Here is a 15,581-nt window from a genome sequence, read left to right as displayed (position 1 = left end):
CTTCCGCTTCTTTGGTGTGTGGTGGTTTCGGAATCGTGTTTTGATATTAAGAGTTTGTTTAGTAAATCAGTTTTTTCCTATCTGCTATATGTCGGCTTGACTTCAGGGAACTCTAACTTCTTGCTATTATTCTAAGGAATTTTAGTATCATCAACTACGGTGTTGCACGTGAATGGGATTGGCGAAATTCGTTGCTACTTCGATATTTGATACACCGTGTTTTTTTCAGTTCTAGAATGTTTAAGAGGTAAAATTAAAGTTCTTTGAGGATATTATTAGTTGGAAATCGAGTTCTAAGCAGGAGAATTTTTGTCTTTTACATTATTTTTTTTGTAAAACTTGTTCGATTTTTGACAAAATCTTTAATTTGGAAGGGAGTGTTATGGTCTTTCAGGTTTCCCTGATTCATATTTTATCGTTCATCCTCAGGTTTGATGAAAAAGAAAGCATATCTGGTGTGCAGCAACTGAAGTCGTCTGTCCAGAAGGGCATTAGAACCAAGCTTCAGGAACAGTTTCCACATCTTGATGGTCACCTGGACACAATTCTTCCGAAGAAGGACATCTTTAGAATTGTGAAATGGTGTGTTATGATGCATTAGTACTAGTTTTTCTCTTCCATATGTATCATTAATTTGTTTATAAGTTTCAACCCAGTAGGTAGTACAGTATAGGATAGGGTTACTTCTCAAAAACTTGATTCCCAAGTAACATTTTTGGTTGGCCCTCTGTTGGCAGATGGTGGGACACAGCGGTTGGCCCATGGTATGATTTGGCCACCTCGCCAACCGTATCCCAACCAACGATTCCCCAACGATGGGCCAACAGAGCATTACAGTCGGGCCTTCGTATTCCCAACCCAAGGCCAACAAATCTCCAACCGTTGGCCCTTTTAAATTCTGCCATCCGTTTCCCAACAAAAGCTATATTTTACTGGCATTTCTCATTTTTATAGAATGAGAGTTAAATTAATTTACCTTCTCACTTGATACAATACCGGTAGATAGAATCTTTACCTTTAACTCCCTATAAATCAAAATGAAATTAAATACATTAACAATCAATGCTATAGGACAAAGTAAGGTTACAGTGGTTAAAAGTGGAAAACAAAAAATCATTATCAGTTCAGAAGGTCCCCAACTTTTATTTTCGCAAATTAGGACAATTTTTATTAGGACAAAATTAGGAAAATTTCAACAGCACCTTTCCATATTACAATATGGCACACACAAAAACTGTCCATCTTCTTTGTAGGGCAACAAAACACACTTAGATAAAATCTGGGTGGACTGCAATTTGCATCCAGGTACTAATTTTTTCACTACAAATATACCAATGGTACCACTTCGAAGAGGTAAATAAAAGAAATCCTCCTTAATTTCAAACATGTCACACTGCAAGATGTACACCCCTGAGTTATTTATTCCTATTCTCTGGTCTTCGGTAACGAAATCTTTAAGTTTAGTCCATTTTACTCAATTGGATTAATAAGTGCAAGATTTAGGGATATTAATAGGAATCACAGAAACACTGATTGAGTATAATAGTTGATGCATTTTCCATAAAATAATAGTAGTGCAGATGTTATTTAGGTTTACTCATACAAATTCAATCTCATTCTCTTCAGAGGGGACTAAATCACTCACTTTGTCCATTGAAACACTGTTTTCATTAAAACTTCCACGTATACTAGATATGCCACAATCTGAAAAAAATATACATATCGATCTATCTAAATTAATGATGAAAAGTTTAAAATTCCACGAAACTATCTGTTTAAGGTAACATGATTTTAGGAATGCCAGTTTTGTAAGACTTACCAAATGAGGTCAATGACTTATTTTTGTTAGAAGCACTCGACTTATTTTATTTAACTGCTATCACAAAGACATAGTGAATGATTAACATATAAAAGCAATCCCTAACAACCAAAACTTGTTTGGTTGTTAGGTTGCTAGGGAACCATGTGAACCGTATCCTGCAACGTATGCAATCGTAGTATACATCGTGCTTATTTTCGGCCCATATCGAACTTCCATCGGTTAAGTTAGACTCGAAACAGACAGATCTTATAAGTCTACACTTTTTCATGTGTCCTCCGGGATATATATACTAACAAGTTGCATTAAAGAAGCCTCCACTTCTTGGAACCATTTATGTCAAATACGTTGAAGATCTTGTCGGAATTTTGTTTGCAGCGCTCATGGCGGAAATTGAGGAAATGGTATGATGTCCCAACGGTGGCCCAACGATAATCCATTTCGTAGGGCCATTGTTGGGGATTTCCGTTGGGCCAACAGCATAAACCGTTTCGTTGGGCCAACGAACAATATCTGCGTTGGGCCAACAGCGGAATTTGGTTGGCATATCCACCCACAATGAGCCAACCGTGACTACGGTTCCCCAACAGAGGCCCAACGGTCAATGTTACTTGGGTTATGTGTCGGATGTGTTCGCGATAGATTAATTTGATTCTTTTCCCTTTTTGGTCAGTCGCCAAGATACTGAAATTATCGTTCTTAAGTACCAACCGTGCGCAAAGCAACCACACTCATTATGGTCTATCAAGTTCCATCAATAGTTTATGGAATATATAAAAGATTATGGAAGGTCTTCCTGTACCACAACTGCTGTCACAAGTTTTAATACTGACATCTTGACCACATTGTCCAAGTGCAGTTGTGAGTTGCACATTATTACTTGATCACACATTTTCTGTTCATTTTGGTCACTTTGTTCTTTAAGCTAAAATAAAATTTGCTCAAGGTTTTGTTTTCACGGATCATTTGTTTAACCTCTCCATTTTTTCTTTTATATTCTGACAAATAAATTTGATACTAGCATATAAACTTTAATTTATTGCCAAATCGTTCGTCTAGCATTATTTGCAAGGGCACCAACAAAAGTAATTATGAAATAGTTGCATGTGCATTATTGACCTCATTAATAGTTTATGTTTGCAGAAATATGTTCAAACCCATCCCCTTTCTTGTTTTCAGTAAACTCAGCGTTTTTCTTTTCTATTCGTCTATGTTAAAAATCAATCAGTTTCCCACATGCGATCCCACAGATTCCATCAGAGATCCCACATGCGATCTCTTCGCAAGGATTCCTTGATTTCCCACTGCTTGCAATAGCATTATTGAATGATGGGTGACTTAAAACGAGTCAAACACAATTAAGAACCTTTCTAGCCTTTACCTACATGGTGTGTCAAAATGGTAAATACTATAATATAGAATTTCCAATTCATGTTCCCTGTTCCTAATGCATAGCTCTTTTGTTCTGAGTGGACTTTTTGGAAAGGGTTTATGGAATATATATGCTGAAATGCAGCCCTTCCGTTTGTTTTGCTAAAGAAAGGAAAATACTTGCTTTTCTATCTCCTAATATTTATACTTTATCTATTTCAGCCATGACCACATTGAAATTATTGTAAATGGTACTGGAGAGCTTCTATTTTTTCGGCAAAGGGAAGGTCCATGGATACCAACTCTTCGTCTATTACACAAATGTAAACGCCCCACGCTTTTAATTTTTTGCATGCCTATTTTATATACAATAATTTTAAAATATTTCTTAAAATTATCACTCTTCATGTAATCTATAGAATGATGATCATAAATAGTTTAATTAACTAATATATTTCTGCATTTTTAATTGCATTATATTTAACTTTTGTATGATCGTATTACAAGAGAGCTTTTGCTTGCTATCTTTTGTGAGTGCTCGAGAGAAGCAACAAGTTGATAAACTAGAACATGGGTGAAGTCTTTGAACATCCTTAATAAAAATCCTCATGTATTAATTACTTAAAATCCTGTGTCTGCCATTGAGAAACCAAGGGCCTTACCCACTCTCCTACCATACTCCGCATTTTTCATTAATGAGTTATCAAATTTTTTGCTTCACTCTTAGTGCATACTAGAATTGTTACTCATATTTCATAACAGTGATGGTAGGAATATTCCCATATCTTTTTCATAGAAATTAACTGAAAAAATTCTAAAATTAATTTTTTTCTAAGAAAATGCAGGGTTAAACATGAAAAATTATGGTGTAATTAGTTTTTATTTATCCATTTTATCATTCTGTTATTTGGTTCCATGTTTGGGTATGTAATATTCTAAAGCCAACAGTAGTTTTAGTCGTATGTGTATTTTGTAAGGTTAAATACTGTATGTATTTAATTTTTTCGTAGATCCATTCTTCCTGCCTTGGGAGCAGGTTGATCGTGGTGCCATTCGTTTTGTCTTAAGTGGTGCAAACATCATGTGCCCAGGATTGACTTCTCCAGGGGCCAAGATGACTCCAGTTGAGAAAGGGACTGTTGTTGTATCCTTTCTTGTGATTTTTTAAAAACTCTTTATTGTGTGTTTAGAAGTGAAGCATTTGGTACTCTCTCTTTTACAAAACCAACATTCTTGCAAATAAAATGACTGTAGCTTTTGCTATTCATTGTTAAGGGTATTAATAGTACCGTACACCACTGAAGAGCTCTTAAAAGCCTTTCCACCCTGCACAGTCGAAGAAAAGGCTTAGCAAAGTGAAAAAAGAATTCTATTAATGAAAATTTTAAAATAATATTAAGAAGATGATAGTATTAATATATTTGTAATATTCTATACAAAATGATTCTCGTTTAAAACTGTGTGGAATGTTACTAAGGTTTTGCGAAGTTAATCTGTATTGTTAAATCCTCTATCCTAACCATAGTTTACACTTTTGCAGTGCCTCAGCTCTTTTGGGTTGACTCTCAAGTTTTTATTAATCTTACTGTGGCAATATTCCACCCAGAGCTGGAAACTGTAAATCAGTTTCTGAAAGTATAAACAAGCTTTTGATATAAGGGAAATACATCACAAATTACTTGGTACTATGTATGCATAATTCAGTATTTCCTATTAATATTAATTAAATTAAGTATTTTCTATTAATGAGTCATTTCTTCCATGTTCTCTCTTTACCATAATGAATATGAGTCGCATGAGATGCGTTGCTGGGAAATATTGAATGTCCAAGTATTAGGTATTGTGAAGAGGGAAGCATCTTGTTTTTTCCTGTAAGAGATCTACATGTTAAGGCAGGTCAGCATGAAGCTTTTTTCAAATCATCCCTAAATGGGCTCCTTTAATTCACTATTGTTCCCCGTTTTTTATCCATTAACCGCAGTATATGCAGCCCCCTTTTCGACTTACCCTACATTCTTGTCTCTAACATAATTTTTAGTAACCCCTACCTGCCTTGCATTCGCTCTATCCTCTCACTGCCTTCTCCACATCAGTTGTTTAGTGTACAGTCGGATTCAAAAGTATTGCAACAAATGGAGCGGCGCCACTTTCGCCGCAGTGTGGAAATCGAGTTTCGGCATTTTCTATTCTACCAGTGGGAGGGAAATTTGAACAACATTCCCACCTCCCGTAATATTTTTATAACAACATCGTTAAAGGGAAATGTATGCGGGATATGTGCAATGTTTAATGCCACATAATTTATGCAGATCATGCTCGATAATACATCTACGTCCAAAATGTCAATTCACCTTCTCTCGTTAGTTGGCCGATCCGTCGAAGTATATTGTCTTACAATTAACGCTGAAGCTTTTCAATCAGCGATAGCGAACATAACATACATATAAAATATCCGCCGCAATATCACAGTAAATAATGCCAATGAGTTTAAAATCAGCTTGATTTAGTGACACAAGAAGACTGGTTCATTCCTTGCCTGACAAAGCTCGTAATGAATCCACTATGGAGTCAACGAGTGAGATGGACTAGTGGTTAAGGAGAAGACTTACCACGGCAGCAATTCGAAGTTGCTAGTTTGAACCTCTCTGGATCAATTTTTTTTCTTCAGTTAAATGGTATAGCAATAACATTTTTTTTCCACTTTAACTCATACTAACTTAATTAAACACTGCTGTCGTTTTAAAATTTTGAATAGAGGAAATTTTCCTTTTGCTTTCCGCGGATATCATTATACGTTTTTACTGAAATATCAGTGCACCAATAATATGGAAAATATTTCAGTCAGGTAAACTGCTCCATCAAGTCCTTTTTCGTATTTCCCGAATATTTTATCGTTTTCAATAATATGTAAACACTCACGAGACCCGCTTAATTGATGGGGCCGGGACGGAGTAAACTTGGAAGGTTGGCACACGAAGCAACCTGCATCCGTTGCATTCGCGGCGAGCCGACGAGGACGGACACGGACGCGACTGAGCAACTGAACATGGAGTCAAACTCCAGGAGCAAGTGCCCAATCGAAATTAAGATTAGCGGATGGAATGTATTGAGGTAATTCGCATCCCCACAGACGTTGGGCTGTCTGTGTGTTTTCTTTTGGTCTCCGTGGCGAGGTTTTTCTCATCTTTGGATTCATATTTGGACTCACTGTTTACTTCTTATCACTGTGGCCGAGTGGGTCTATACTGTGTGCTGTAATTTCGTGAGAGTCCTGCGAGGGATCGAGTCCGGAGTAATCATACTTTTTTTCCTTTGTGTGTATCACTCTGAAAGTGCTAATTAATTTAGATATAAACGCTTTCTATGGAATAGGCGCTTTGGAATTATCGTTATTTACCCGGAATTACTTCCTAAATTTACTTCATGTGATGTAAGGATTTTCACAATGTGGACTACCTCGGGGGCTACATTCAGTTAGATAACTTTACTCCAGCACACAGTATAGACCCACTCGGCCTCAGAGCCACGTAGTGATAAGAGGTAAACAGTGAGTCCAAATATGAATCCAAAGATAAGAAAAACCTCGCCACGGAGACCGAAAGAAAACACACAGACAGCCAAACGTCTGTGGGGACGCGAATTACCTCAATACATTCCATCCGCTAATCTTAATTTCGATTGGGCACTTGCTCCTGGAGTTTGACTCCATGTTCAGTTGCTCAGTCGCGTCCGTGTCCGTCCTCGTCGGCTCGCCGCGAATGCAACGGATGCAGGTTGCTTCGTGTGCCAACCTTCCAAGTTTACTCCGTCCCGGCCCCATCAATTAAGTGGGTCTCGTGAGTGTTTACATATTATTGAAAACGATAAAATATTCGGGAAATACGAAAAAGGACTTGATGGAGCAGTTTACCTGACTGAAATATTTTCCATATTATTGGTGCACTGATATTTCAGTAAAAACGTATAATGATATCCGCGGAAAGCAAAAGGAAAATTTCCTCTATTCAAAATTTTAAAACGACAGCAGTGTTTAATTAAGTTAATATGAGTTAAAGTGGAAAAAAAATGTTATTGCTATACCATTTAACTGAAGAAAAAAAATTGATCCAGAGAGGTTCAAACTAGCAACTTCGAATTGCTGCCGTGGTAAGTCTTCTCCTTAACCACTAGTCCATCTCACTCGTTGACTCCATAGTGGATTCATTACGAGCTTTGTCAGGCAAGGAATGAACCAGTCTTCTTGTGTCACTAAATCAAGCTGATTTTAAACTCATTGGCATTATTTACTGTGATATTGCGGCGGATATTTTATATGTATGTTATGTTCGCTATCGCTGATCGAAAAGCTTCAGCGTTAATTGTTAGACAATATACTTCGACGGATCGGCCAACTTACGAGAGAAGGTAAATTGACGTTCTGGACGTAGATGTATTATCTAGCAGGAGCTGCATAAATTATGTGGTATTAAACATTGCACATATCCCGCATACATTTCCCTTTAACAATGTTGTTATAAAAATATTATGGAAGGTGGGAATGTTGTTCAAATTTCCCTCCCACTGGTAGAATAGATAATGCCGAAACTCGATTTCCAAACTGCGGCGAAAGTGTTATTGTATAAGTGTTAGCTCCATTTCTTGCAATACTTTTGAATCTGACTGTACATATTGAAATGAATCCTCTCATTCTAGATGCAATTTAACTTTGTTTTGTGGTAGTATGTAATTGAATGCTCAATCCATGGGCAGCAATGGTTCTCCTTAACACCATTCCAGGCTGTGATGGCGGAAGGTAAGCAGAATGCATTGGCTGTGGGAGTGACCGCACTATCCACTACTGAAATGTAAGTATAGTGAGGATATGACAATTTGTATCAAAACTAACACCATTTAGATCCAAGCTAATATCTCACCATGTGAAAGAATTTTATACAAGATTCCCTCTGTGTTGCTACTATTTATTAGTTTCCTGATTGCCATGGATTAGTTCCAATCACTAGTATTTTGGAAAAATTTTAATTGTATATGTAAGATTTTACACTTTCCCGGCGAACAGAATGTATAAACTTTTCGCAGGATTCCGCACGGGTAAGATTTTGTAAGAGCACCAACGTTTCGGGTACCGACTCATTACCCATTCTCATGGCTGCTAATAATAATAATATGTAATTGTATTTTAATTGTACTTAATAATATGTATGTGTAATGGGAAAGGTTGGGCAGCTGTTTGAGAGGAGGGTTTGCTAGGGGTAGGGAGTGTGTTAGCTATGATTATGCAATGTCCTGTTATCGTGCATTAACAGTGAACGCTACCATGTACCTAATATTTCACCTTTTCAAGATTACATCCTGAATTTGAAACATTTTACTGCATTATTTAGGATCAGTTTGCCCTCAAGCTTCCTCACCGGCATATCGTAAGGGGGATTCATATTCCTGAGGGATTTTCATGACCTAGAGAAATATTGAGGACCCTTAAAAATATGTATTTGTGAAATATTTTATATCTTAATATAGTCTCCCCCATCAGTTTTCTCCTGAGATTTTGTATGCATAGTGTAGATATATATTTACAGATATATGTCAACCTATTTAAACACGGACCACTGTTGGAGGTATTGAAATCTTGAGTGGTGGAAGGCAGGGTTGATTGATTTAAATCACTTCGATTTAAATCATGATTTAAATCACTCGATTTTTATTTAAAAAAATCAGGTGATTTAAATCATAATGTGATCTATACGTTTGATTTTTAAAGAGTCAAGAAAAGGAAGCTGTACGTGTATAATTTTGATTTTTATGTTTTAATTCATACAATGATTTGACAATTATCAGCACAGTGGTAGCTGTTAAATACAGTGAGTCCTCGTTTAACGTCACTTATCGTTCCTGAAAAATGTGACGATAAACGAAATGACGTTAATCGAAACATAATATCCCATAAGAAACAATGTAAAAAGTGAATGTTTGCTCCTAGACCTCACAATTAATACGCGAAAAAATTTAAGCGTATCATATCTGGGGAATTTTTTACAATGGGAATGCCAAGCTATGGCATATATACGAGTTCCTGTCTTCATTGACGACAATAGCAGCAGTGACGTAAATCCTTCTCCATTTTTGTATCTCCCCGCATTTGCTCTTCGGCTTCGTTATGGTGGTCGCCCGAGCGAGCGTCGCCTGGGCATCATCAACGCTGAAACATCGTCGCAGTTACAGGAACCAAAATTATAGTGAACACGGCGAAAAAAGTGGCAACAAAAACTCCAAGTTACACACGGAAAAATTCCTTGAAATGACTTTTTAGGTTCCTGAAAACCATTATGTCAAGTAAAACCTTGCGCACCTACCTAAGAATTCATTTTGCAGAAAATTTTGCTAAAACCGTAATCGCAATTAACAATAAACGCACCGTTTTCCACTTCGTTTAGACTGACTGTATTACCGCCCACAAAACGAACAGCCTGCTACGTCCGCCGCTTCGCATTTTTTCTCGCGCGAAATTTGAAAGCCTTGACGTTATCGCGAAGCGAAGGTGCGATAAACCAATGACGGTCTCAAAATTTTCGTGACGTTATCGCGAAATGACGTTAAACGGGGTGACGTAGAACGAGGACTCACTGTATAAATGATACTGTAGGAATGCATGTAACATGAAAATTTTTAAAAATCTTACATTTTAGTTTTTTAATAGAAAATACAATTAGCGCAAAGAAAATCATCAGTAAAATTGACAGATAATAAATTGAGCCACATTTTATTCTAAGAAAAATTCCATGACCTGCGTCAATTTTTAATGAGAGTGAGTGTTAAGTGAGTAGTCGGTCTGTCAGCCCAAAGTAAATGTGGGATCAAGGAAAAAATTGTTTTTTCTTCTAATTACAAGGGGAAGGCAGTGCACTATGTCACATAAATGAAGACACAATAAAGGAAAAAGACAACATTCGACAATTAGATTAAACAAAAATTTTACAACGAAGTTGCATATTTTACAGCATGAAGAGCAAATATAAGTTGTCATGCACTATAATGATTTAGCCAATTACAGACAAAGTGAGTGATATAGGATATTAATAAATACCTCATGTCACTCACTAATCATGGTTAACAAGTGTTTTTATATTGGGAAGTTCGTATATACAAAGAGAAAACCATGTACTTATCATATAGTATTCCTATCAACACTGTGCAATGAGGACACCTACATTGGATGGCTATCATTTAAATGCTTCTATAAGACAACTAACGTTGCAGCTTTATTGTGTCCTAATTTATTCTGCAATTTTGAATGAACTAAGTTAAAAGTGGATAAGACTTTCACCTCCAGCTGATGATGCTGGGAAAATGAAAAGCTGTTCAATTATTCTAACGATAGAATTTCCTTGGTGCTTATCTGGTTTAGAGTATGTTGCCTCTTATTGTTTCTGCAAACGATCATTCTCCAATATGCTGCCCAAAAAATTAGTTTTGCAAATAACTGAATTTTTGGTGAATGGAGAATCATGAAGATACTGTTACATTTTGTATTTTTGGGTATTGGAGGGGTGAAGACTTCATATTGCATCACATAGCTAGTTGGGGCCAGAGATCACCTTACTTCGTCTCCCTCTTGATTTCTTAACTGCTGAGATCACATTATCTATACATTGTACTGCTTTAGCATTGCCATTTCAACCCATACTACTGGTTCATGGCTCACAGTCGAAGGCTTTGGTTAGAATACTAGTGTATCCATTGAAAAAAAATTGTTTTCTGATTTAACTTCTAAGCGTAGGCACCGTACAAAGTTGCAATAACAGAATTTTTCTAAACTTCATATGCTTTAGAACCGCGTAATATGTATAGCACATTTGATACTTCCAATGACAATTTTGTACTATGCTGGCCTAATTTGTAATTTGATACCATTTGCATTTCCATAGTTCTCTCCCCTGATTGACTAAATGTTGTATCAAGTTTAGAGTCTGTTGCCTCTTATTGTTTTAGCAAACGATCATTCTCCATTATGCTGCCCAAATAGTTAGTTTTGTAATTAACTGAATCTTAGATGGATGTAGAATCATAAAAATCTCATTTAAATCAAAAAAATCCGATTTAAATCAATAAAATCCGATTTAAATAAAAAAAATCAGCAAAAATGATTTTTTTGAAAAAAATCATGATTTTTATCAACCCTGGTGGAAGGAGAATCTCACGTAAATGGCATTTGCTGATTCCCAATAATGTATTGTTATTTCTCTTATTGTTAGGATCAGGCCGTCATTACAAAATTTGCATCAAGCAGCTGAATTTTTATTTATAACTGTAACTGAATTAGTTGCATTACTTAAAAGTTTTTATTTCAATATTGGGAAACTTTTCTCATTGCATATTTGTTAAATACAATTTATTTGTGGGAATCATCCATTACTTTCACTCAGAATGGTGAGGCCTCCTTATCTCAGATTTTTCCAGTTGTTGGTCCTTTATGTTATCTATTGCCATTCAAAAATTGTTTTAGAATTCATAGAATGCTAAGCTGCAATTGTATTTTTTTAAGGTTGTTAGTGCCTCTAATATCTTAATTATATTCTTCAGCTCAGTAATACCTTCTTCCTTCATTTCATCTTATTCATGATGATGTCACCATCCTTGTGTACCTCAGTTCCTTCACCAGTACAAGCCTTTGCCTGTAGTTGGTTTTTTATCTTCCCCGTCGTGTGAAGTATTTGACATCCTTTTTAAATCTAGTTTTCATCCACAAAATGCCCACCTTTGAACTCGAAAACCATACAACTTAAAAATCTCACTTGCTTTCCATTGAAAGGTCATTACCTCTATTTTATTTGCATAGTTCTCATCTTTTCATTGGTCTTTTAATACCTTGTTTAATGGCATAGCTGTATAATAATAGGCAAATGGGGAGTGGGAGGTAGGGTCTAAAATTGCCAAGTCAGTATGGAAAATTGCTTACTGAATGAGCACAATCTTTTAAGAAATTGTTATCACTTACAATTAGTAGTACATATATGTCTCAGTGGGTGATAGCTGTTAATTGTGTCACATAAGCAGGATTCATTTATTATCTGCCCCTCCCAACTTTCTCTTTTCTGGCAATATAGCAACTCTTAGAAATGAGCTTATTTTCAAAACATTTGTTCTTTCTTTTAAATATTGTCATACTAAAGTATTCACTAATAAATTATTCTCTTAAGCCCAACCTCACTATTAATGTAAGTAAAATACTAATAAATATTCAGATTGATAAGGCATCTTTATTTTTTATTTCTTTCAGAGCATCTGTGAATAAGGGAATAGGAGTTGAGAATTGTCACTACTTGAATGACGGTTTGTGGCAGATGAAGCCCATTAAGTGAATTGCCTGGTTGACTCACAATAAGGCTAATCATGTGTCAGCTTGTTATTTATGTTTTTGTCCTCAATAAAATTTGATTGGTGAGTTAATTTGTTATTTCAGTGCTAATATCATTTTATCCTTTACTGTTTTCACTCTGGTATTTATTGAAAATATCTTATCCTAAAATTGTGGCAGGTTACTTCTATTTAATTTAACATCATTGGAATGAGGGTTGGTAGTCACAGTTCCATAATAATGATGACAAAAGCACTAACAATAAGCAATGGTTCTACGAGAAGACAGAAGTGGCATGCATGGATTGATTGGTGGAGAAAAATCATGGTCTACACCTCAGCATACTCAGACTGCCAATTACTCCACTTATATCTTGCCATTACTTGGAAATATGGAAGGAAATGTTAGTGGTCATATGTTTGCAGATACTCCATAAATATTCATATGTAAGGTATGAAGGAATTTGTCAGACTAATTTCAAAAATCTTCGCCCGTGCCCATTGATTTCCTCATCAGAAACATTATTCCAAATCTTAAAAGTATAGAGTAACATTTGTGTTTTTTAAACAGCCGAATAACTTCAAATGGCTAATGAAGAAAAACAAATATTAAGTTCATTAATATATGCAAACAAGGTGGGGCTCCAACAATAACCAGAATATGGAGTGAAAATGTGCACAACTTATTGGCAAGATTACATTTTTTAGTTGTAACTTCATGAGAAATATACCCGTTTTGATGTAAAGCAATTAATGTTTTGATATTATTTCTGTAGCAATAGAAACTTTAGTCATCTACCTTACCTCATCCACAGTTTTTTCCTCTGATGTTGATGCAGACCGATAGGAATGCAGAGGGGTCAGTTATACAAATGCTGTAAACATTAATCTTCAATGGGATCTATATAATTCCTATGGGCAATATATTAGACAGCCATGCTTTTATAACAGAAAATTTGTCGCCTTTGATATTTACATCATTAACCTGCGGATTAAGGTAATCACTAGACTCTCAATAGGGGGGAAATTCAGTTGTTCTTTGGTGAGGACCCTTGCTTGGCATAGGTCCACCCAGCTTTAAGACCATTTTACACAGTACATGGAATTGCGCAATCTGACGTACGCGCGAAGGCGCAATCAAAATTGCGTCGTGTAATGCAGTGAATTGCTAGAACACATGCCTGGATGCGAGACGGCAAAATAGCCCACGTTCTAATTTCGTTCATGCATTCAAGCAATTCCATGCCATTTCAGAAATTAATGCAGCTCTAACCTGCGCATTTCCGTGTACCGTGTAAAACGGCCTTTCAGTGGTGCCTCACTATGACCAACCAGACATGCCTTTCAACTAAGTTGCAGGCTAGCTAAAGAAGTGCTCGTGTGCTTTTTCTATTTGTTGGCTGAGGTACATTGTGAGAAGAGGTGATTATAACAGTCAGGACTCATTGTCGTATTTGTCAAATTCCGTCAAGTGCCTACAGGTTTGCCTATCTCTCAAAAGTACCTCTGTAGATTACATACAGCTTTTGCACCCAGTTGGAGGCCTCTAATGAATGCTGTACATTTGTCAGGAATGTTCATCTGTTTTAGTGCGATGCCAATTTTCCCACTTCTGATTCAGACAGTGCAGTTCAACATACAGCTTTGGTTACAATTCCTGTATTTTCTACATGTCATGGAGATAAGAACATCTTAGATACTATTTTTTAAGCTACATATTAAAAAATATTGTTTGATTTTCTTTCTGGTTCCACTTCTTTCCTTCATTATATATTTCATGCCTTGCATAAATGCAGGTTTTAGGCAAAATTGCATTTTTCATGCAGGAACCAACATTTGCTACTCTTGGAGGCAACAGTTTAATCCTTGCATGCCAACCTGAGACAGGTGCAAATCCCGCTAATTTATGCTTAAAGCAAAGGTATGTGTACTAGTTCATTGCTGATTGCCACCAATTGGAAGGCTTATATGAGGTCATTTTAGGTGGCTCGGTTGTTTTTTTGACAAAATTAAGAAAAATTGACTGACTTTTAATGCTGATTTTATCTGACATGACAATTTCAAAATTTGTATCTTGTGAGTATGTCCTGTATTTACTTCATCTTTAATTAGTAAAATCTCTACCCTAATGTATTACCTCCTAGCAAGCTTAAAACATGAGCACAATGACAACAAAAAATGCCAGTTCGGTACAATCACTAGTAAGTAATATGTAGGCTACACTGCATTTTAAAAAAAGCATGGCACTTATAAGAAAAATATTATGGTGTTAATTAAGAAAAAATGCATTACAGGGGTCCATCAAGATTAGTTGCTCTTAAAATCATGTGGCTGAATAATTTCACATTGGATACAAATCCCTTAAAACCATACTTGATGGTGAGGCCCAAATGAGCAAGGGGACCAAAGGGCTCAAACCCCACAAAATGTTATGATTCCCCCTTCCCAATTGCAGTCATTTGGTAGAGATTCACTAAATCCTGTGTTGCACCTAGGTGGTATGCGATACATATTGGTTACAATTAGTGCACTAACATAAGTGGCTTGTAGATATTATCAAATTATCTTTGGAAATTGTTGAGCAGGTGAAATAAAAATTTGCATTGGAGAGTCACATTTAGATAACTAGCTTTTCATTGTTCGAGGAATTTTAGGGGCATCCACCCCTTTCAGTGTGTACTCTCTCTCTAAATGAACCCCCAAAAATTATTTTAGCACAGCAGTGCATTTGGGGTGACATTAAAAATGTAAACGGTTAACAAGTAACCTCAAGGGAACCATGAAAAGCTAATTGCAAGATGTAAGAAGTATGCTCTCATGAATTCCTTAACTGAAACCCCTGTGACACCCAAAAAGGCCACCAACACATTGTACACTAAAATTTAGAATATCATCTTGCCGAAGATTCAGTTTTTGTTGCACCTTGAGGCTGAATTTTTGTTAATGGCATTGTTATGTAGGTAGCAAATTCTACAACTAATTACAGTATTTAACTCTAGCAGGACATTCCCTGTATTATGTATCTTAAGTAATGAAAAAA

The 15,581-nt window shown here is 36.1% G+C and overlaps 1 protein-coding gene across 2 annotated transcripts; it reads left to right on the top strand.

The window, feature by feature from the left end:
* Positions 1 to 13,291, top strand: LOC124162115 (malignant T-cell-amplified sequence 1 homolog). 2 transcript variants are annotated; one of them, XR_006865487.1, is made up of 7 exons: positions 1 to 247; positions 430 to 582; positions 3,413 to 3,513; positions 4,201 to 4,334; positions 7,967 to 8,034; positions 12,465 to 12,625; positions 12,723 to 13,291. XR_006865487.1 is itself a non-coding variant. In XM_046538516.1 (6 exons), the coding sequence occupies exons 1-6, from the start codon at positions 237 to 239 to the stop codon at positions 12,544 to 12,546; spliced, it is 549 nt and encodes a 182-aa protein (XP_046394472.1). In that variant the 5' UTR covers positions 1 to 236; the 3' UTR covers positions 12,547 to 12,631. The 2 variants fall into 2 exon arrangements, 1 of the variants encoding a protein (XP_046394472.1); XM_046538516.1 differs by lacking the exon at positions 12,723 to 13,291 and having other exon boundaries at positions 12,465 to 12,631.
* The last annotated feature ends 2,290 nt before the right edge of the window (positions 13,292 to 15,581 follow it).

This window comes from Ischnura elegans, chromosome 7 (genome assembly GCF_921293095.1).
Source record: "Ischnura elegans chromosome 7, ioIscEleg1.1, whole genome shotgun sequence".
In the NCBI taxonomy this organism is placed as follows: domain Eukaryota; kingdom Metazoa; phylum Arthropoda; class Insecta; order Odonata; family Coenagrionidae; genus Ischnura; species Ischnura elegans.
This window is presented reverse-complemented; position numbering and strand designations above follow the sequence as displayed.

Excerpts from the sequence above, each read along its gene's own strand:
- LOC124162115 (XM_046538516.1), top strand. Across the intron at positions 4,335-7,966 it reads TTGAGAAAGGGACTGTTGTT|GCTGTGATGGCGGAAGGTAA; the intron begins GTATCCTTTCTT and ends ACACCATTCCAG. Across the intron at positions 8,035-12,464 it reads GCACTATCCACTACTGAAAT|AGCATCTGTGAATAAGGGAA; the intron begins GTAAGTATAGTG and ends TATTTCTTTCAG.